The sequence below is a fragment of the Mesoplodon bidens genome (assembly GCF_964165515.1).
Source record: "Mesoplodon bidens genome assembly, chromosome: 2".
In the NCBI taxonomy this organism is placed as follows: domain Eukaryota; kingdom Metazoa; phylum Chordata; class Mammalia; order Artiodactyla; family Ziphiidae; genus Mesoplodon; species Mesoplodon bidens.
In genome coordinates, this window is record NC_138177.1 from 179,426,316 (window position 1) to 179,450,248 (window position 23,933).

Sequence of the window (23,933 nt, forward strand, 5' to 3'; positions counted from 1 at the left end):
CAGTCGTTTTGGGATGTTATTTCAACATAAACATTAAAATGAACAAAAATGGGAAGTCTGCCTACGTTAAAGCAAGTTAAATTCATGTATCTTGATATAATTAAACCATGTAAGTAAGAACTAATCGTTCTATATACATTTCCATTGTTTGACCTGGGGCTTGCTCTAAACTCAAATGCAAGTGAACAAAGTATTAGGAATATATACAGGCTGTTTCTCTGGAGTTATTACCTATTAAAAGAGCTCAGAGAGTAGTTATCACCAATTAAACAGTATGAAGCTGCCTCCAAATCTAACATTGTAAGAGTTTTCAAGGAAATCATTATACTATATGTTTCTTTTATGTGTGACTATGCTTTTAAAGATGTGTTTAACTGTCACATTAAAAAAAGAATTCATATACAATACAAAAATACAAAATAAACACAATCCTACAACACAAAGATTAACAAAGTATATGTGGTCAAAGATTCCATAAAATATGTTTAAAGATGCATTTTCTTTCCTTTTATTTTCAGTATCTAAAATGTGCTTTTAAAGAGGCCACTGGTTAATATGTATACAGTTAAAAGAAACCATATTATTGTGCTAAATAAGAATTCCTGTAATAAGTTCAAATCAAATTGGATTTCACAAGTTAGTAACATAAATGCTTTGATAAAGTTACAGAAAGTGCATCTTTCTTATTTTCCATCTTCATACAATGTTGCCTTGTTTTTTTGGTGTTTATATCCTTTAAAAAATAAGAACAGCCAAATATTTAACTATTATGTACATTTAAATTTTTGGTGGTGGTTTGTTATTTTAAAAGAAACAGCTTCCTTATGATTTGCCTCAAGATCTGGTGGAAATGCTTACAGGAACTAGCTAATAACAAAAACCAAGAGAAGCACATTCAAAATACTGATTTACTTTGGTAGCAAACGGTTGTTCTTCGAAGACTATCAAAGGTAGACAAGACCCTTTAAAGTGAAGTGGGCTATTTTAAATACTCAACAGTTTACATAAAATTTTAAAATGTTCTTTTTAAAGAGCTAAGCATCTGTATCCACTGACAGCAATGCAATAACTAGTTTATGATGATTCGAAACAAAACAAATGCCCATTAGGAAAAAAAAAAGCTGTATTTTTTTTTTTTTTTTTTTTTTTTTTTTTTTGCGGTACGTGGGCCTCTCACTGTTGTGGCCTCTCCCGTTGTGGAGCACAGGCTCCGGATGCTCAGGCTCACCGGCCATGGCTCACGGGCCCAGCCACTCCACGGCATGTGGGATCTTCCCAGACCGGGGCATGAACCCGTATCCCCTGCATTGGCAGGCGGACTCTCAACCACTGCGCCACCAGGGAAGCCCAAAAAAGCTGTATTTTAATTTTTATCTAATTTACTTTCTCAGTCAGTAGTCCAGCAACATTTTCCTCCCAATACAATACTCCCTTCTCTATAAGGCTGTTCCTGGGAGCCAGACTTTAGGTTAACAAGGGAGTTAAGTTAGAGAGTAACTGCCTACAGTTTAAATAGACAACTTTTTGCTTCCCTCTTAATGTGCTAGTAGTTGTGTCTAAAAAAATATGCAATTCTTAGAAAAGTACCATTTCTGATTTTTTAAATCATCTATAACCTTTGGAAACTAATCACATGAAACTACAAAATTAGCAAATGTCTTGAAATCTGTATATAAAACATAAATTACCTCTAATTTCAAATTCTCATTTATTAGTGTACCACTCAATCTTTAAAAAAAGAAAAAGAAAAAAAAAAAGGCGGCTCCAAAGATAGTCTTATACCATTCTTTAAAAAAGGAAACTGTTCCTTTTAACTTTACTCCCACCCCATACCCCAATTTCAAAACACATCATTTAATTGTCTTGGTAATGGACATTTCCAAGATGAGATTTTATATTTCGCTCCCATAGCTTCTGGTTATCAGAAAACCCATGCTTTCCTTTATTGAAGGAATTTGGTCCTGCTGATGTTGGTGTATCCCTTCCAATATTCTTCATCCTCATCTTTGCTTCTGGAGGCATTTCCTCTGGTTCACTATCTTCATCTTCATTAAAAGCTGCTGCTACTGAAAGGGTTTTTGGAGCAAGAGTTGGAACAGTTTCCTTAGGTTTATTTGAGCCAAGTTTGATGGATATGGCTGAGGCTTTCTTTGTCATCTGACTACCTATGGCAAATCCAAACTTGGAGATCTTTGTAGGCTTTGTTGAGAGGTCTGCAGCTTCTTCTTCAGCTGATCGCTTCTCAGCGCTGCGACTGGAATTTTCCCCTCCATTACTGGAAGAAACAGTCTTAGTTTTCACAGGTCTTTCTGCTTCTTCTTCAGGTCCTCCGGCGGCTCCAGCTCGCTGCGGATTTTCAGGTTTCTCCTCTCCCGCCTTTCCGTCCGCCATTTTCCCCGCCGCGGCCTCCCCTGCTATCAAGTATTCTTAACTCAACATCTAAAAGTTGGCCACTGTCTTTACCCTTCTCCCAAGTATATAATCACTCCCCTTCTGGCTTACCTGCTATTGCTATTCAGTATGTTAGATCTACCTGATGATTTACTTCTCTCCCCCTATACTATTTCATAAAATGTTATTACTGTCTTACACCATCAGTGTTTAGGGTTACCACATGTTTAATATTTTCTTGACTCATCTTTCCTTCTTGCATCTCAGACATTAGTCTTGAGATCATTTTCCTTTGTCTTAAACTGCATCTGTTAAAAGTTGGGGTCTTCTGGTGGCAGACTATCAGGCTGTTCTAGTTTGTTTTTTAGATCTATAAATGTCTTTATTTCACCCCTGCTCTTAAAAGATAGTTCCACAAGGGCACATAATTCCCAGCTGACAGTTAGTTACTTTCTCTTAGCACTTAATGCTATTTCCACCATCCTCTGGCCTCCATCACTGAGACATCTATCTAACTATTGTTCTTTTGTAGATAATCTCTCATTTCTCTCTGGCTGCTTTAAACGCCTTTGTCTTCGGTGTTCTGCAATTTTACTATAAAATATCAAGATATGAATTTCTCTTTGTTTAATCTGCTCATGAGTTGTTGGGCTTCCTGAATCTGAGGATTCATAACATTTATCAACTCCATAAAAATCCTCAGCCATTTATCTTTTTGATAATGGCTTCCAAACCAGCAGAGGAAAAAACACGGAATAAGGAGAGGGGTGGTGAATCTCCCAGTCTGCCTATTCTCTCCTTTTGACATTTCTATTAGATTAGATATATATTGGATCTGTGTCCTCTATATTTCTAAATACCCTTCATACTTTTCAGCTCTTTTTCTCTTTGTGGTGCACTCTGGGTAAGTTCTTCAGCTCTATCATTCCATTTGTTAATTTCTCTTTAGTTATTTTAACCCAATGTTTATTATTATCTTTTCATTTCTAGAAATTCTCTTTGGTTCTTTTTCAAATGTGCTTGGTTGTTTTTATAGTTGCTTACACCTCATTCATGTTTTCAATACCCTTTTAAATTTATTTAAACATACAAATTTTACATTCTGTATTTGATAATTCCAAAACCCAAAGACCTCTAGGTGAATAATTCTGTTTTTATTGATACTACAGACTCTTACTCATGGTGGCTTTTTTCTAGCATGCTTTAATTTTTGACCATGAGTTCATATTTCTTGGAAATTTTTCTAAGGACATTTTCTAAAGACTTGGATGATTTATGTTTATATCTGCTAGATGCCTGAAGACACTAAAGAGTCCATTGTCTGTGACAGTTCTTAGCCTGATGTTTTTCAGACTACCACAGTGGTGTAAATTTTGGTTCTAAACCCATGTGAAAGTTACCCACTGGCCAAGAAATTGCAGAGTTGACTTGATTTTTAAAAATTCATCCACTCAGAGCAAAGGTAATAAGAACGCAATGGTTTTTACTCTATGGGGTTGATTTTTTTCTACTTGATCTTCTTCCTGGGAGTGTAGTCCTTTCTGAATTCTTGCCTAATGAGGGGTAATCCCTGACCTGGCTCCTAACCCCAACCCACAAAGTGCACGACACCCTAGTATCCTAACACACACAGAAAATGGTATCTGTCTGGCCCACTGACATAAACAGAGGGGGCTGCTTGAGGGAAAAGGAGCCAGGCCCTGGAGGTCTGGCTGGCCAAGGGGTAAAGAACCCTTCAGCGACTCTGTTATCTTGTCACAGTACACCTGCAACACAGGAAGGCTCTGTTCCAAGACACCCTGATCCTCATGGAGCTCCTAGAATATGGGGCTTACCTGCCTATACCCTTCCAAACTTTTAAAATTTCACCAAGCAGTAAATCTTTGCAGAAATTTTTAGGGGCTGACCTATGCTTGCCAACTTTGCATTTACAAAATAAAGACATTAAAAAAAATTATTTTTACCACCTATACCATTATTTCATAAAAGACACTGCAACACCAAAACCAAAAAAAGGTATACGGAACATTTCAGAATAAAACAAAGACCTTTCAATTTATTATATTTAGCTCTGATTTGCTAAGGACTGGCATGGATCCCTGGGCTGGCATCTGAGACCACTGGACTAGAGATTAAAGTGAATGGATTGTTCCCTTTCCATCAACAAAGCGCTTACTGGAAAACTGGCTTACTTTACCTTTTTTCACAAGAGACTCCATCGATATCCATGCTCTGGGAACGTGAGAGAGACTGAGATTGTGTTTCAAGGCTATTGGAGGGCGAGCTGCTGAGAGAACTGACTCCTTCACTGCTCTGGCTTCGATGGGCTACTCCTAACCAGAAGAGACATGAAAGGGGAAGTGTCATGTGAGATAACGTCAAAGCTATTTGTAACGGCAACAGTAAACACACAGAATCGGCATTCACACAATCATGACAGTTGGCAACCGAGGAATTTCTATCAGAATATTACACTGAAAGTTGAAGGAACATTAAAATCATAGGAATGTTAGCAAGAAATCATAATTTATCAACAGATATCACATGAGGTCAGTTACACAGCTACATCTGATACCTGAAACCAACTCATCACCTTCTCTTTCACTAATTCAAACTATGGTCCCTGAGTACAAATCAGCTTCCAAGACAGTCCAGAAATATCCTTGAAATGTACCAAAAATAAGATACCTTAGTGAACAGATAGAGAGACAGACAGATGGAGAGATGTGTGATAAAACAAGTACAGTAAAATGTTAATGGTAGAATCTAGGTGATGGGTACATAAGCATTCACTGCAAAATTCTTTCTACTTCTCTGTATGCTTAAAATTTTCATAATAAGATGTCGAATAGATCCATCTAAGCCATGTCCTTAAATACAGATCAATCCATTTATTAACTGAAGATCTCATCTTGTGATAGTTTGGGGAAAACAAAAATCCTGACATCATCCTTGCCCTCACAGAGCCCACAGTGTAGTGAACCACCGCCAGGCACACAGGGACACAGTGTTTCTAGTAATGTCCTCAAAACCATCTTTTTCATAGAATTTTAAAAATTACTTTAACTCTATGAATATCTTTCTATAAAAAAAAGTTTACCCAGGCATTTTCAAGTACTTAAAAAATATATACCTATGTTGCTGAAAGGAAAATGGCTCATATATTTTAAAAAGCAAAACAAAACAACTTGAGTTATCACTTGTAGCTGAAACAACTATCAAGTGGATGAAACTTTAACCCTCCCAGCATCCCAAGAAAGTCCACTTGCCACCCTTTCAAGTCTCTCTTCATTGAAGACTTTATCCATGCCTGACAGCAGGTTTTAACATGGACCTGTTTTTCTTTTTTAATTTTTAATTTTTTTTTGGCTGTGTTGGGTCTTTGTCGCTGCACGCGGGCTTTCTCTAGTTGCGGCGAGCAGGGGCTACTCTTCGTTGCAGTGCGTGGGCTCCTCATTGCTGTGGCTTCTCTTATTGCAGAGCACGGGCTCTAGAGTGTGTGGGCTTCAGTAGTTGTAGCACGCAGGCTCAGTAGTTGCGGTGTGCGGGTTCTAGGGCACGCGGGCTTCAGTAGTTGTGGCGCGGGATACATAGTTGTGGCTCGCTGGCTCTAGAGAGCAGGCTCAGTAGTTGTGGCACACGGGCTTAGTTGCTCCGCGGCATGTGGGATCTTCCTGGACCAGGGATCAAACCTGTGACCCTGGCATTGGTAGGCGGATTCTTAACCACTGCACCACCAGGGAAGTCCCAGACCTGTTTATTAAAACGTTTGCAGGACTCAGGAGGGAAAGAGAAACTAAATTTTTACTATTCATAAGTAGATTCAAGTAAAATACCAAAAGCATCTGATGTAGTGAGAATTTTGAAATAAGCTTAGCGAAGACAGTAAAACTTTAAATCATTAATTCCAGTGTAACCCAAAATAAGTCCTCAATAAATATTTATTGAAGGAGTAAATAACAGAGCATCAACAATGTCCTGAAGAGAATATCATTTTACCTACCACACTGAAAGAACTGACAACTTTTCAGTAAAATAATAAAGTTCAACAATTTTTATGGGATATCAATTTAGCAGCTTTTAAATCTCCACCTTATAAAAACCAGTTCTAAAATTAAATTGATAATTACAATAAGTTGTTTAAGTAACTATATTTGTAACATAGGGTGCTATGCTATACTATGTACACAATAACCCTATAGTAGTAAGAGTGCCAGAGTATATCATATAGTATAATATACTGTATTTGCAATATTTTTCTAAGACAGCAAGAATATCATCTGAATTCTTTTTTTCCTCAACCCTCCATATGATCGTCACAAGGCTCAAGTGGGGCAATTCCCCCCAGAATTTATTATGTCTACCGGTGTTCCCCAATCTCTACACACCATCTAGAATCTAGGAGGGACCCCACTTCTTTCTTTTTACTTATTTATTTGGCTGTGTTGGGTCTTCGTTGATGCATGTGGCCTTTCTCTAGTTGCAGCGAGCCGGGGCTACTCCTTTGTTGTGGTATGTGGGCCTCTCATTGCAGCGGCTTCTCCCATTGCGGAGCACGGGCTCCAGGCGTGCGGGCCTCAGCAGTTGTGGCGCACGGGCTTAGTTGCTCCACGGCATGTGGGATCTTCCCGGACCAGGGCTCGAACCCATGTCCCCTGCATTGGCAGGCAGACTCCCAACCACTGTGCCACCAGGGAAGCCCCCACTTCTTTCTTAAACTTAAAAAACGGAGGGTCTCTTTGACTTTATCTAGAATTGATATAAATTAAATACTGTAACTAAAATCAAATCAAAACAACAGAACAAAATATCACTTTGGGGACTCCCCTGGTGGCGAAGTGGTTAAGAATCCACCTGCCAATGCAGAGGACATGGGTTCGAGCCCTAGTCCGGGAAGATCCCACATGCTGCAGAGCAACTAAGCCCATGTGCCACAACTACTGAGTCTGCGCTCTAGAGCCCGTGTGCCACAACTACTGAAGCCCGTGCCCCTGGAGCCCGGGCTCCGCAACAAGAGAAGCCACGGCAATGAGAAGCCCACGCACCACAACGAAGCGTAGCCGCTCGCCGCAACTAGAGAAAGCCCGCGCACAGCAACGAAGACCCAACGCAGCCAATAAATAAATTAAATTAAAAAAAAAAAAAGAAGCTGGGACTAGATGGGAGAAACAACTTGTAGGACTCACTACAGCTTCAGGTACTTTAATTGAAAGTTACTTGTAACTGAAAGCATCTCAATTAAGAAGGCTGCCAGGTGACTGCCAAGTCACCCCCGGATGAGGACCTCCTTCCCATGGGTGGCAGCCCACCCAGTATTTGTCTCTGTTAGAAAGCACATCATTCTGGAAAAGAAGTCGTCCCTTCATGCTCAGGGGATAATGAAGCTACCCACTGGCCCTGTTTTTACCATCTAGGACCAAAGGAGGCAAGCATAAGCCGTCCTCCTCCTCGTGACGTTTCACATTGTTTTCATGGAAAGCTATCACAACCTCCTGAGATTTCTTTTGTTTGAACTACACGTGCCTATGTTGTTTTGGTCATTTGCTCTTGCAATCCACTTACTGATCAACAGATCTTGATTCGGTGCCTACCATGTGGCATGCACTGTTAAGGCACTGGGCACGCAGCAGTGAATAAAATGGACACAAGTCCCTGTCCCGCAGAGCTTATACTCTAGCAGAGGAAGCAGAGGAAACAGAATATACAAGTAATATACACGCTATGTCAGCTGGTGAAAGGATCTGGAAGAAAATGTGTCTATGTCAGATAGAGGTTGCACTTTTATACAAGGTGGTCAGAGAGGGCCTTTTTAAAAAATTAACTTATTTATTCATTCTTGGCTGTGCTGGGTCTTCGTTTCTGTGCGAGGGCTTTCTCTAGTTGCGGCAAGCGGGGGCCACTCTTCGTTGCGGTGCGCGGGCCTCTCACTATCGCAGCCTCTCTTGTTGCGGAGCACAGGCTCCAGACGCGCAGGCTCAGTAGTTGTGGCTCACGGGCCCAGTTGCTCCGCGGCATGTGGGATCCTTCCAGACCAGGGCTCGAACCTGTGTCCCCTGCACTGGCAGGCAGACTCTCAACCACTGCGCCACCAGGGAAGACCCAGAGAAGGCCTTTTTGAGAAAGTGACACTTGGATAAACAACTGAAGAGCTGAACGAAAAAGCCATGTGGATTTTAGGGTAGGAGCATTCTAGGCGAAGAAGTAGCAAATACAAAGGCTCCCACTAGGTACCATGCCTGGAATGTTCCAGGAACAGAGGGGAACCCAGTATGGCTGGAGCAGAGGGAGCAAGAAGGGCAGTGAGAGAGGAGGGCAGGGCTGGGGCCGGGCCAGGTCACATGTGGCCCCGGGTCGAGGTGAGGACTCTGACTTTCATTCTGAGTGAGGCCGGGAGCCAACAGAAAATGATGTGACCTGTCTTACGAGGGGTTCGTTTTCTATTCTGTTTTGTTTAAGCTTATTTAATAGATCCCTGAAAATCTGTTTATCCAACCTGCCAAAGGCATGGCTAATAATATCTACCTATTTATGATTATGAATAATGATGATTATATGAGAAACATAATCGGGACTTAACAGCAGAGAGGTGCACTGCCAAGCACTAACCATTCAGAGTCGCCCGAGTCTGTTGGTTTGTGATCGTAACTATCCTGCTTGCTGTAAAACATAACGCTGCTATCATACAATGCTGTACTTATGCTTTAGTGGGATCCAGTGTGGCTCTACACTGAGAACAGACTGAGGTGAAGCAAGGGTAGGCATGGAGAGACCAGTCTGGAGCCCAGTCCAGTAATCTAGGCAAGATACGCTAATGCCTTGAACCTGGAGAGGTGGTGAGATGAGAAGAGATGGTGAGAATCGGGTCTGGTTCTAAATTTTGCTCATAGATCTAGAGCTGGGGTCGGCAAGCTATAGCCCACAGGCCACACTTACCTATTTTTGTAAACAGAGTTTTATTGGAACACAGCAAATCATTAGTTTACATATTGCCTATGGCTGCTTTTGGGCTACGGGGCAGAGAAGAATATTTGTGACAGAGACTGCACAGCCTGCAGAGCCAAAAATATTTACTATCTGGCCCTTTATTTTATTTTTTATTTATTTATGTTTTTGCGGTACACGGGCCTCTCACTGTTTTGGCCTCTCCCGTTGCGGAGCACAGGCTCCGGATGCACAGGCTCAGCGGCCATGGCTCACGGGCCCAGCCGCTCCACGGCATGTGGGACCTTCCCGGACCAGGGCACGAACCCGTGTCCCCTGCATCGGCAGGCGGACTCTCAACCACTGCGCCACCAGGGAAGACTTATCTGGCCCTTTAGAGAAAGAGTGTGCTGACCCCCGATCTAGAATATGAGGTAAAAAGAAGAGAGAAATTTTAGGCTTAAGTAACTAGAAAAAAAAAAAAGTTGTCATTTATTGAGAAGGGGTCCTAGGAAAAGACAAGATGTAAGGGAATATCAGGAGCTCGATTTTGGACGTGTTACCTGTGAGATGTGTAGTAGATGATGCATGAGTCTGAGGTTCAAACGACAGGTCTGAGCTGGAGGTATAAACTTAGGCATCATCAGATTAGAAATACCAACTAAACCCAGGAAGCTGGACAAAATCAATAAGAGAATAAGCATAGCTGGAGAGGACAAGAGGTTAACTGAGTCCTGGAACCCTGACACTTCGAAGCCAGGGAAACGAAAAAGACTCATACAAAGAGCTAAGAAGGGGCTTCCCTGGTGGCGCAGTGGTTGAGAGTCCGCCTGCCAATGCAGGGGACACAGGCTCGTGCCCCGATCTGGGAAGATCCCACATGCCACGGAGCGGCTAGGCCCGTGAGCCAAGGCCACTGAGCCTGCACGTCGGAGCCTGTGCTCCGCAACGGGAGAGGCCACAACAGTGAGAGGCCCGCGTACCGTAAAAAAAAAAAAAAAAAAGAGCTAAGAAGGAACAGGTGGAGATAGGATGAACACCAGGAGTGTGACGCTCCGGAGCCGAGCAGAGGAAGCACCTCAAGGAGAACAAGACCAAAGCCACGGTGCATGGGGCTGACAAGTCAGATCAGACAGTGACTCAGAGCGGAGCACGGGAGGCCCCACCTGACGGGATTTGACTCAGCAGAGGTACAAGGACAGAAGGAGGAGACTGAGGACAGGCAACTCTTTCCAGAAGTTCTGTCGTGAAGGGGTGCAGAGATGTGGGGTGGAAGCTGGCAGAGTATATGAGATCAAGAGAGTTCCTTTCTACTTACTCCCAAGAGGGGAGAAGGAACTGCATGTACAATGGCTGTTAAAAGAAAAAATAAAAGGTTTCCACTTGAGATGGAAAACCAGATGAAGCAGGAGAGAGACAGGAACTGCTGGAACAACGGCTGTGGGTAGGTGAGAGGAGATGGGATCCGCGGTGCAGCCTGCAGTCAGGGCAGGGACAGTTCAAGCCCAACAAGAACTGGCCACACATTCGAGTAGGTGGGTGGAGGCATGATCGAAGCTTAAGGAGGTAAGTTCCCTTCTGCCTGCATCTGTTTTCTCCACGAAATAGGCAGGCAGGCCACCAGGTGAGAGTGTACATGGAGAATGAGGTGCCACAGATTGGAAGAGAAGGTATGATATAGACTGTGGGAGAGTGAACCAGGAAACACGGTATAACTACCTGCTACTATTCAGGGTCCACTTGAGTTTGTGATCACAAGTCTGAAATGAGACAGCTAGTATTGTTTTTCTCTAGCCTTATTCCACAGCAAGAGACCAAGAATAGGAGGGGAATGGGATTTAAAACGAGGACTGTGGTTTAACCAAGTGAGTAAGACAAAGCGAGAGAGAGGCCAGAGAGGGAGTGGTAGTAGTGTCTGACGATGGCAGTTCCACAGGGTGAGGAGGGAAGTGAGAACACGAGGGGAGGAAAAAGCAAAGCAAGTGATGGGTCAGTGGACTGCAGCCCCGAGGGGACCCTCAGGATTTGGGCACAGAGGGGTGAGCTAGAAAGCTGAAGGTGGTGATCAGAAAATCACTGACAATGCAAGATCTAGAGTCTGACCATGGCAGTGAGTGGGTGGAGTCAGGTGGAAGCAAAGGTCGCTGAAGGAGAGGAGCTCAAGAAACGGAGAGGTCGGAGCGCTGGAAGCGTCGTCTATGTGGCTACTGAAACCATCATGAATTAAGACAGAAATGGTATTGGAGAGACAGACAGTGGACAGAACTGTGGGGGGGTGGTCAGAGGATAAGCCACGACAAGCTAGAGGAGTGGGGAATACCGTCTGGGGACACGAGATTGAATCCCATGTGTTTTTGGGGTGGAGGAAGAATGGTCTAGAAGAAATGAGAATGTGACAGAGGAAGAGCACAGATCCAGTGAGAGCACCAAGGGGAAGGGATGTGCACAGAGCAGAATTCTGCTGGTGACTGAGCAGGGGGATTTCAGAATTTGAGGAGGTGGGGAGGTGGGGAGGTGGGGTGGGAAAGGTACATGTAACAAACCGTGTAATGATTAGAGACTGTGAGATGAGGGATGAGGACATGGGAGACCAGGTGGCTGACGTGAGCGGGCATAAGGGGCACGCCGAGATTCTTCCTGGTGGTCCCAAAGAGACGCCGTGCTGTGGCTGGGAGGGTGGAGGAGCTTGCCAGGAGCAGGCAGAGTTCTGGGTCTCCTGCCTGACCTTTGCTGACGCAGTGAAATTTTAAGCCCCTCCCCTTGACACTATATCTTCCCTGGACAGTTTCCAGCATCCTGGGTGGGGTCTGATCACGGTGAGACAAGCAGTGCTGTTGGTAGCACAGCTTCCAAGGAAAAGAAGGAAACACGGTTGGAATCCTGAGCCCATGTCCTGTTAGAGACCATCACGCCTTCTCCAAGCAGTGTACACAGGAAACATTTCAGGCACAGGCGTAGTTTACTACTAATTGGTGATTTGGCCTGAATCTCTCTCACTTTTATAATTAACAGATTTACGTAGACGCATTTACATTTGCATGGGGAGAAGCCTACAATGATGCCTAATGAGAGTTACAGTAACAGAAACTCTGCAGATACTTTAAATTGACAAGTTATCCTAGACCATGAAGACAGATTATTCCGAGGTGACAAAGGGAGAGTGCATTAAATGACTGCAGAGCTGACAATCATATATTTCATTATCAGGTGATATGATGATCAACGCAGGTCTCTTAGCATCTGCTTTTCCCTAATTAAAATCGTAATTATTAAAATAATTATAATGGTAATAATGATTATGTTTGAGAGAAAAGTTCACTTAGTGAAAAGACAGGTATTTTCAAACATACAGTGTGAGTCATTATCAGCATTTCCCACCAAAGACAGTCCTGGATATCAACTGTGAGCTCATTAATTATAAAGAAATAAACCTTTACGATAGTTAAACAATTGTCAATGAGACAGATAGAAAACATCACATCAGGTGAACTTTCATACCCTGAAATTTTAGAGAGTTCTATGGCAATGTAGAATGAAGACAAGGAGATCCATAATCAGAGGCTTGTCTTTTTTTTTTTTTTTTTTTTTTGCGGTACGCGGGCCTCTCACTGCTGTGGCCCCTCCCGCTGCGGAGCACAGGCTCCGGACGCGCAGGCTCAGCGGCCATGGCTCACGGGCCCAGCCGCTCTGCGGCATGTGGGATCCTCCCGGACCGGGGCACGAACCCGCGTCCCCTGCATCGGCAGGCAGACTCTCAACCACTGCACCACCAGGGATGCCCCAAAATGACTGATGGTCATTTTGACCATTAGTTCAATCTTGCATATTCAGATTATTTTATCTTAAAAAAAAAGCATCAACCAAACTCATGAAATCAGCAGAAGCAAATTTAGTCTTAATCTCCTTGCCATCAGAGATAAAGACCTGACCCTGTTTGAAAAAAAAAGATGAAAGCTATAGAAAGGAAAACAAGTAGCTTCAACAGATCACTATCAAAATGAATAGACATGAACAAAACACACTCTAATGATCTTAATCTTTAAACTACTGCTTGCAGGATTTTAAACAGTTGCTGTTCAATTCAGCAGTTGTTCAATTCATTTTATGTTGTTGTGGAAACATCACAACTGTAAGCGTAAGAGCAAGCTTACAGTTGTGGGAACTATAAATGTGTCCCAGGTGTGAAGGCAAGGCTTACCTGATGCACCTATGGGGGAGGTAGCTGGGGTCATGTGGACATTGAGACCAAGACTCTGGGACGGGCCTGGGGCTGAGGCTGCTACAGGAGGCCCCGGAGGGCTCTCCCTCTGGGGAGAGGTGAGCGGGGTGTTTGGCTGGGAGGTCTGTCCACCAGCAAGTCGTGCCAGGCGCCTCCGTCGGATCTACAATGAGAGCGAAAGGGCATTTTATAACTGAACAGCAGAAACACAATTCCGCCAAAGAACAAAAACGTAAATGTTACCAATAAGCATACTAGAGCTTGACAACTAAATACGCCTTGAGAAAAAAGCACTCATTCGAGACAAGTGATAACTGTGTACCAGTAGTTTTATAAGCTACCACCTCACATTTTAAAAACTGAATCTTTTTTTTTTTTTGGCCACACCACACAGCTTGTGGGATCTTAGTTCCCCGATCAGGGACTGAACCCAGGCCCTCGGCAGTGAGAGCTCGGAGTCCTAACCACTGGACCGCCAGGGAAGTCCCCAAAACCTGCATCGTCATCACCTTACCACCTCTGTTTATTGAACCTTCTTGAGTGACACTGTGAATTTATAATAAGCATACAACACTTTTAAACACACTAAAGCTTGTTGTTATTGTAATAAAACTACATAAATTTGGTCATATTAATAGGTAGGATATGAAATAAATATAAGTCACTGAAACAGTGAAAGTAACAAAAGTTATACTAGGACAAATTTTACTCTCCCTTTCAAGAACAAAATGATTAGATTTTTCTTACTTAATTTCAATAAAAACATAATCAACAACTTCTTCCTTATAATGACATCTCAGAGTTATCAAGTGATTACAAATATGTACCACAAAATCCTGGTGGATCACAGAAATGGTTTCCCCACATTTTGATAGTCATTAATTCATAACCAGGCAAAAAACTCTTGAGCACTGGCCCTCCCAGGCAGTGGGCATACGCGACAATTACGATAAGGCTTCTGGCTCTAAGTAGGCATCAAAGAAGCAAACCAACTAGGTTGCTCACACCCTTTCCATTATGAATAAGTTAGATGAAAAAGTTAAATTACGACAAATGCTAATGGGGACAGACCTCAGCTGAACTAAGAATCTATTTGCCATCCTAACATTGTTGGAAATCTGCTCCTTCTATTGTTCAGACAACAAGAACATCCTGATTCTTGACCCCAACGTTCGGAAGCCCCTCCCTGTGCCCCTGCTGTAAACACATCTATCGATGAATTTATACAAAATCCTGAAGTTGTTTGGTCACAAAAAAAAACTTGTATAAATTATTTACTATTGTGATTAGATCTACACAAAGTTGTCTTTTCACTGTCTGTGTTTTGTTAACGCGAAATTAAATTGTAGTTATAAGTAAAAGTTGGCTGCCTAGGGCACAATAATTGTATATTCAGTTTAACAGAAATAAAAGAATATGTGTCTTAAAAAAAAAAAACCCTCACTGAAAGAAGCTAACGAAGTTCGCTCAGGAATACTTCACTGGGTGGGTGGGTGGGGGGGGGGATGGACCAGAAACACCACCCCCAACCTGTTCCCAATGCAATTATCAAGCCAGAGACCCAGGGTCTGTGTTCCCAGCTTCTCTGCTGCCCTTCACCGCCTCAAACACAGACAATTTACCACCAAGTCCTGTTCCTTCTGCTGGAGTCCACCTTCCCCGCTCAGCGCCTCCGCCACCACCCTCTCTCACCAGGACCTCTGCAAAAGCTTCCTAATGGATACACCTGGGTCCACTCTGGCCTGGTGAGGGCAGAGGCCCCATCCGCCTTTCTTCAAACATTTTCAAAGCTTTAGATTTCTGAAATGCACATCAAAACCACAATAAGCTAATACCTCACACCCACTAGGATGGCTACTATCAAAAAAACAAACAAAAACCCATAAAATACCAACTATTAGCAAGGGTGTAGAGAAACCGGAACCCCTGTACACTGTTGTTGGGAATGTAAAATGGTGCAGCCACTATGGAAAACAGTATGGCAATTCCTTAAGAAATTAAACATAGAATTACCATATGATCCAGTAATTCCATTCATAGGTATATACCCAAAAGACCTGAAAGCAGGGACTCAAACATGTATTTGTTTACCCATGTTCATAGTAAAATTATTTCCAAAAGTCTATTAATAGATAAATAAAATGTGCTCTAAACATAAATGGAATATTATTCAACCTTAAAAAGGAAATTCTGACTGCAACACGATGAGCCCCAAGCACTTTATGCTAAGTGAAATAAGGCAGTCACAAAAAAGACAAATACTGTATGATTCCACTTACATGAGGCACCTAGACTAGTCAAATTCATAGAGGCAGAAAGTAGAATGGTGGTTGCCAAGAGCTAGGGAGATTTTTTTTTAATCTAAGTATAGAATAAAATCCTAAATGATAAGAAAGCATGTATCACCTAGATTCCTCTGCAACCCATTCTCCACACAGCAATCACAGTAATTCTTTAAAAACACAAATCACGAGGCTTCCCTGGTGGCGCAGTGGTGACGAATCCGCCTGTCAATGCAGGCGACACGGGTTCGAGCCCTGGTCTGGGAAGATCCCACATGCTGCAGAGCAACTAAGCCCATGTGCCACAACTACTGAGCCCACGAGCCACAACTACTGAAGCCTGCGCACCACAAGTACTGAAGCCCGTGTGCCTAGAGCCTGTGCTCCACAACAAGAGGAGCCACCACAATGAGAAGCCCAAGCACCGCAAGGAAGAGTAGCCCCCGCTCGCCGCAACTAGAGAGAGCCTGTGCACAGCAACGAAGACCTAACACAGCCAAAAATAAATGAATAAAATAAATAAATAAATAAAAAGAAAAGCTAGGCATGAAAAAGCAAAGACTGCATGATTCCATTTTGATAAATTTCAAAAACAAGAAAAACTGAACTGTAACATTAGTCAGGATAGTGGTTACCTTTGGCAGGAGGTGCGGGGGTACAGGGAGGATGGCTGGGGGAGGCATGAGCGGGCATCTCGGGAGCTGGTAATGGTCTTTTTGTCTTTTTTAATGAGATGCTAGTTTCACAGGTGTGTCCACCCTGTGACAATTCATTGGGTTGTATACTTACAACTATGCGTAGTGAGTTCATGGGTGTTCATATTACTCTTCATAACTTATATGTTAAATATAGTCTTTTACACGTTTCAAATAGGAGATATATATATATATATATATATATATATATATATATATTTTTTTTTTTTTTTTTTTCTTCTGTACGCGGGCCTCTCACTGTTGTGGCCTCTCCCGTTGTGGAGCACAGGCCCCGTACGCGCAGGCTCAGCGGCCACTGCTCACGGGCCCAGCCGCTCCGTGGCATGTGGGATCTTCCCGGACCGGGGCACGAACCCGTGTCCCCTGCATCGGCAAGCGGACTCTCAACCACTGCGCCACCAGGGAAGCCCCAAATAGGATATAATTTTTAAAAATAAATCCTACTTATCCCTCAAGGCCCACTGGAAATGCTACAGTCTTTATGAGGATTCTCCATTTTTTTAAATTTAGTGTAAATTAAAATACCTTACACAAACACTGTGCTTACTACCTGATACTGAAATTAAGGCAGTATTTTCATTTTAAAACGTGTTTGTGTAGACACACCAGTACAACAGAAGAGACTTTTAAATTTTCAAGGAAACCAGCATTTGGGGATTTGCTAGAAGTTAAGTTTCATTACTTTAGAGGCAGTTAAACTTAAGAGCCCGTGCTTGACTTGAAATTCAAATGCAACCTTTACTACTAACTCACTACCTAGGGGGGCTCAAGACAAGTCGCCTGACCTCTCTGGGCTTCCAGTTCCGAATCTGCACAGTGGGGATAAACAGTGCCTTCCTCAGAGAATTGTGAGAAAACTACCACTTTGCCCTGTTCTCTAATTCATTTTATGTTCACGGCTCTTACCTGACCTACTACGTATGTGATGTTTCTTTTTTTTTTTAATTAATTAATTAATTAATTTTTTAGCTGCATTGGGTCTTCATTGCTGTGCGTTGCTGGGCTTTCTCTAGTTGCAGTGAGCGAGGGCTACTCTTCGTTGAGGCACGCGGGCTTTTCATTGCGGTGACTTCTCTTTTTGCGGAGCACGGGCTCTAGGCACGTGGGCTTCAGTAGTTGTGACACGTGGGCTCAGTAGTTGTGGCTCACGGGCTCTAGAGCGCAGGCTCAGTAGTCGTGGCGCACGGGCTTAGTTGCTCCGCGTCATGTGGGATCTTCCTGGACCAGGGTTCGAACTCGTGCCCCCTGCACTGGAAGGCGGATTCTTAACCAGTGTGCCACCAGGAAAGCCCTGTGATGTTCCTTTGTGTATTGCGTGTTCACCATCCCCCTACTCTAAGTTTCTTCAGGCCCGGGCTTTTCTCGGTTTTTTCTCTGATGGCTCATCCGTGCCTAGAAGAGTGCCTGGCACATAGTAAGTGCTCTTTAAATATGTGCTGAATGAATTAAAGAATAAATGAAAACTATCAGAAAATGCATTGCACATAAAATTTACTGTTTAGGGAATGATAATATTACCTTTGAAAAAGCACACACATTGCTTTTGAAAAAAATATGAAGCCACTTTAAATCTGGGTGCCAAGTTCAGCCTGAGATGTTACATTCAGATGTCCTCCTCAGTGATATAAACATAGAATAAATGTCCTGACTCACTGCAATATGGGCTTGAAGGAAATTTTCCAAGAAGAAAGATTTCCACCGTGCTGCGATTCCCCAATCCCTCCCCACCACCACTCCACAAACACAGGTTTAAAAAAAAGAATAAGAATCAAGACTTTGTAAAATATACTGTGGACCAGGAAGGGAGATGGAAGAGTGGAGTAAGGAAAAGAGACAGGTCTACGCATAACATGCGCTGGTAGGAGGAGACTGGCAGAACCTGTCCTGACCCCCCATCTTAAAAACCTGCTGGGAAGGGAAGAAACAGCCATGGATTGGGCAGTGCTCTGGGGGCCCCGCTGCAACGCTCTCAGTAGAAGACAGTGCCCTTCAATGGACTGACCACTTTCCACCATGGTGGTGGCTCTGAACTGGCCTAGCAGCCTGAGGACCCTGGGAATTTCTGGACTGGAGACTCCCAAGAGAATGGCTTTGAGCAATCGCAGGTATGAAGGCCTACCTAATTAATTTGACTATTAAGAGACGTGACCTCACTTTCATCACAAGCAGAACGTATGAGACACAACCTAAAAATAGTCCCAACACACCAAAGTATTATTAAACGTCTTTCTCTTTGCCTACTCTATACATAAGCAGGTAAGACCGGTAGAATGTCTTTTAAGTTAAGCGGAAGTCCTTTTTTAAAGAACTGTCTTCCTAGATGTCACAGAGAGTAAAAAACCAAGAGCATAAAAAAGGAACTTCCAATTCCTCAACTTACGTCCTAACCACAACTCAAAACCAAACATACTGATCATGAAATCTCATTCCTAGAGTTTTTCTTGTCTTGACTGTTTCAGTTCTTATTTCATAAACGACATTAAAATAGGGGTTTCTCGGGAATTCCCTGACGGTCCAGTGGTTAGGACTCAGTGCTTTCACTGCTGTGGGCCTGGGTTCCACTGCAGGGGGCACAGGTTCAATCCTTGGTCGGGGAACTAAGATCCTTCAAGCCACACGGCACAGCCAAAAAAATAATAATAATAGAATTTTAAAAGGATAAAAAATAAATAAAATAGAGGTTTCCCTGGAACTGTTTTATCTTGATGCAGCATTTCCTACCCTCACGTTTCTGACTAACTAAAAATAGATTCAAAACAGCCTCTGTTCAAAACAGCAAGGGCCACTGTGGTGACACGAGGCAGAAGCTAAGACAGGATGGGCCAAACTGATCCTCCTATTTTTAGCGTTTGTGTGGGGAAAAATAAATCCAAAAGGCATTGTTTTAAATTTAGTAAACAGTCATTCTACAAAAGCATCTTACTTTTCCAAATTATTAAATTCTAAAATATTAAATTCTAACATAAAGAAAAACATTTTCAAATATTTACTCTTTGGGATGGTGTCCTTCTAGAGATATCTCCTGTTTTGATTATTATTGTAGGTTTTATTTTCTTTTTTAATAGCTGGTCACATCTAAAAGTTATAAAATGCCATGACAATTTCACAATATGCCTATATCTAAGCCCAACAATATATGTCAAAGTAAATACATTCAAATCTGAACACCACAGCTCTGAGATCTAAAATTCACAAGTTTCCTTTTTAAAATTCACAATTTTAAATTAATTTTCACTTAAAGCTCCAAAAGTCTTGTCACTTAAATTCCCCCCATTTAAAAAGAATATATTAAACTCATTCTATCACTGTCACCCTATATACATGAGGCCAAAAATATGAAAAAATGTTTTTTCTTTAAATCCTAACATTACAGCAAGAAGTGACTTAAGAATTTAGGTCAAAGGTTTCAACTGAACACAAGTAAATATCTCCTTACTTCTCAATACAATCCTATAATCTCCTCTCCTGCAAAGAGGAAGTGAATACGGCACTCAGATAATAAAGTTTTCTAGGTTAGTCACTGACAATTATTGTTACTTTGGGAGGCTGCTGCAAACTCTAAGACAAAAGAATAATTAACATTAATATGATTAACACTTACCAAACCCTTATCACGTCTCAAATGCTGGTTCTAAGGGCTTCACGTATATAAACTTAGCTAATAATCCAAAGAGATGGTACATTTATTTTCCCATTTTACAGATGAGAAAGCTGAACTCAGAGAGGCTAAGTGACTTGCTCAAGGTCACACAGCTAGAAAGCCAAAGAGTAGCCTCTCTAACTCCAGAGGGTACAATCTTACCCAAACCCCACTGATCATTTACAGAAGAAAACCCCCTCTGAAGCTGCAGCGTCTTGCAGATGGAGGCAGCCTTACCTCCCTGATGACACAGTGCTTGTCCATTATCAGTTACGAATAAAGGAATTTACGCATAGAATGTCGGTATTTCAGATACTGTATTTATATTCTAACAACATTAGAATATTAGTAAACTCCCTCTTTGATGACTGTGTATTCTGAAACAAAGAATATTTCCATTTTCTTATTTAAAATATATACAGTATCAATAAATAAAACAGGAAAATAATGACACTTTATGAACATAATCCTGCCCCCAAATTCAGTCCTTTGTTGGTTTTTTTTGTCTACTTTGCACCAGCCACGGTAGCAGGCACTAAAAGTAACAATGGGGTCATAAGCTCTATCCTTAAGGATTTCCAGATCCACTGGGGAAAGACATAGAAGAAAATCATCAATTATGATACAGCAAAATAAGGTCTGCACAAGATATAATGAGAGTAGAAAGACACAAAGGAGAAGGGTGCAACTCTTCTCCTTGGATAATGGATGTTTGGGGCATCCATTGTCACTTCATAGGGAGGTTACACATACACACATACATATATAATACATACATACAGAGCTTAGTCATGCCGTATCTTTTTTTTTTTTTGTGGTACGCGGGCCTCTCACTGTTGTGGCCTCTCCCGTTGCGGAGCACAGGCTCCGGACGCGTAGGCTCAGCGGCCATGGCTCACGGGCCCAGCCGCTCGGCGGCATGTGGGATCCTCCCGGACCGGGGCACGAACCCGTGTCCCCTGCATCGGCAGGCGGACTCTCAACCACTGCGCCACCAGGGAAGCCCAGTCATGCCCTATGTTTTAAAGAAAACAATATGTTCCCTATTCACTTCGATATCTCCTGCTCTTAAAAGAAGGTATATTTTTATGTTATATGTATTTTACCACATTATTTTTTTTTAACTGAATTGAAAAAGCAGGTTGCAAAAGGGCACACACTGTGATTCCATTTGGGTCTATTTACATTACAGTAGGTATTGGTGCAAATGAAAATGGCAATGATACATAATAAATTCCTATTTTTGCCCATCTTCCTTCTCCTTTCACACAATTTCTGGTGAAGAGAATGAAACTATTATTATCTCCTACGATGTCCATAAAACCTGAAAACATTCAGATGCAAGTGCTGCTCTGCTCCAAATCGTCCTCCCTCCAAGGACCCAGGATGACAAAGTAGCCTCTACAGGGAACACTCCCACTTGTCAAGGCAAAGGGAGAGGGGCGTGCACACTGGGTACCGGCCCAGAAGGGAGCAATTCGTCTCTGCTCACATCTCATTGGCCGAAACAAGTCACATGGCCACACCTGCAGCCAGTGGGGCTGAGAAACATAACCTTCCGCCAGGAAGGGGCAGGGAATATCTTGACAATAAAACAGTCTAGGGGCTTCCCTGGTGGAGCAGTGGTTGAGAGTCCGCCTGCCGATGCAGGGAACACGGGTTCGTGCCCCGGTCCGGGAAGATCCCACATGCCGCGAAGCGGCTGGGCCCGTGAGCCATGGCCGCTGAGCCTGCGCGTCCGGAGCCTGTGCTCCACAACGGGAGAGGTCACAGCAGTGAGAGGCCCGCGTACCGCAAAAAAAAAAAAAAAAAAAAAACCAACAAACCAAAACCACAGTCTAGTGCAGCAGAGGCTCTTTCTTCTTCAGCGCACACTGTCCAGGTGTTAGGGGCCACTTCCTGTACTGCCCCCTCTTTCTCCCTAGCACACTCCTCTCGAAGACAACTGCCCAGCATCCCCTCCTCAGGTCTTTGCTCAAATGCGGCCTTCTCAGTGCGGCCTTCCCTGGCCACCTCCTGTCCCCCATCTCTGCTTTATGGTTCTCTGTACTTTCAAACAGTTCGGTCAAAACCAACATGTATGTTTACGTATGTATGTTTACACGCACACACACACACATACTAAGTGAATACGGAAAAAGGCAACGCTAACACATGATGAATCCATCCAGGTGACTCGATCAATCTTTCTGCAGATTTGAACATTTTCAGAAAAAAAACTTGAGAGAAAAATTACACCTACCAGCCCACCCGGCTTGGCTTTTCTCTAGCTGTGTTCAGCTGCACACAGTAGGCATGAAGTTGGAGCAGCCAGGTTTGCCCATGAGTATGAGACAGTGAGACAGAGGGAAGGTAATGCACAGTGTGTACAAGGGGCAATTACAATGAAGCACAAACCCAAGACAAAGGAAGCCCTGGCAGCGTTCGGATTCCAGGTTCCAGTTCTTTCCCGTGACCCAGCTATCTTTCTGTCCCTGGGTTCAGAAGGAGGACCCCTGTATCCTTAAAATAAATCCCATTTTTTGCTTAAGCTGGATAAGCTGCTGTATTACTTACTGTGTACATGTTTATAAATACTCAGTTCCCCAAAGACATGATCAATAGTTTGTGCACAGAATAACACCTGGCTTTTTTCACTATTAGGTTTTCAGGACTCAAAATCACTTTCGCTAACTATAGTAAGTCATTTCTGAATCAGCCCAATGAGTAATCTTGAAAATCAAGCAACATACAAATTCTACAACATAACACGCTGTGCACATTACCTGACTAGAGTTTCTTCCTCAGGACAGGTAGGACTCAGCAAGCAAAGGGACACAGAGGAGCACTGGCAAAGGTGGGGAGGTTTTGTGAGAACACACAGTGTTTAAGGAATTCTGGGTTGCTTGTCAAGGATGCGTGTGAATGGCCAAAGCAAGACACAAGGCAGGAAAGACAGGCTGGGGCAAGCCCATGGTGAGCTCTGAATACCATCCTAAGGCTGAACTTTTTCATGTCAGCAAGGAAGAGATTTTGAAGGAGTCACTGGGTCAGATTTATCTTTTAAAACACATCACTCTAGTTACCATGCAGAGAATGGACTCAGGCAGGACAAAGCGAGCCTGGGCAAGGGGGACGCTGCAAGGAACAGTTCCAGGGATATTTAATGTGTATAATCAACAGAACTCGGTCATTATTTTGGAAGTGAGATGTGAGGAAGGGTGGAGAGTCTAGATTTCGGGCCAGGATACCTAAGTGGATGGTAAAATTCCTAAAACTGAGAATACAGAGGGGAGGAGTTTTTAAGAAGAGAAGATGAGTTATGATTAGACTACTGGGTATGAGATGCCTGTAAGAATATCCAAACAGAAATGCCCTACAGGCAGCTGACATTTGCTTTATTTATGGTTATCATTTCCTTGTTCTAACAAGGATCGAAAATGATTAACAAAAAAACACATAAAATACATTTTTAATTTAACTTAATTAAATTAAAATCAAATATTGATAGATAAGGAAACTAGGACAGAAATAAGATGACAGAAAAAATCAGATAAAGCCAGAAGCGAGATGAGTACACATTATGCATGTAGTTTACCAACACAGTATGTGAGTGACAACACATATCACATATTCAGTATCAGCAGATGCTAATGCCAAAATATGACTCAGAGAAAGCAATCAATTTTAGAGTGGCCCAAATGAGGAAGGAGGGCCTTGCCTCACCTTTGTGGCGTGGCTTGATTTTAGGATAGACTTCAGAGTACTAAGGGCAGGGATTCAAA

General features: G+C 42.7%; 2 protein-coding genes across 3 annotated transcripts in view; both read right to left on the minus strand.

Annotated features, from left to right (window-relative positions):
• Positions 1-23,933, minus strand: part of UBE4B (ubiquitination factor E4B) — a 117,377-nt gene that overhangs the window by 74,074 nt on the left and 19,370 nt on the right. For both annotated transcript variants that reach the window (XM_081226414.1, XM_081226413.1), the window contains exons 2-3: positions 13,511-13,694; positions 4,589-4,724 (exon numbers count right to left, since the gene is read on the minus strand). In XM_081226414.1, coding sequence (XP_081082540.1) covers positions 4,589-4,724; positions 13,511-13,694 — 320 coding nt within the window. The remainder of the gene's footprint in view (positions 1-4,588; positions 4,725-13,510; positions 13,695-23,933) is intronic.
• On the minus strand, positions 1,358-2,433 carry LOC308613243 (PEST proteolytic signal-containing nuclear protein-like). The gene has a single exon (XM_081226415.1). It carries the CDS (start codon positions 2,389-2,391, stop codon positions 1,855-1,857), a length of 537 nt encoding a protein of 178 aa, XP_081082541.1. The 5' UTR covers positions 2,392-2,433; the 3' UTR covers positions 1,358-1,854.

Coding starts and splice junctions, on each gene's coding strand:
- LOC308613243 (XM_081226415.1), bottom strand. CDS start 2,391: ATGGCGGACGGAAAGGCGGGAGAGGAGAAACCTGAAAATCCGCAGCGA.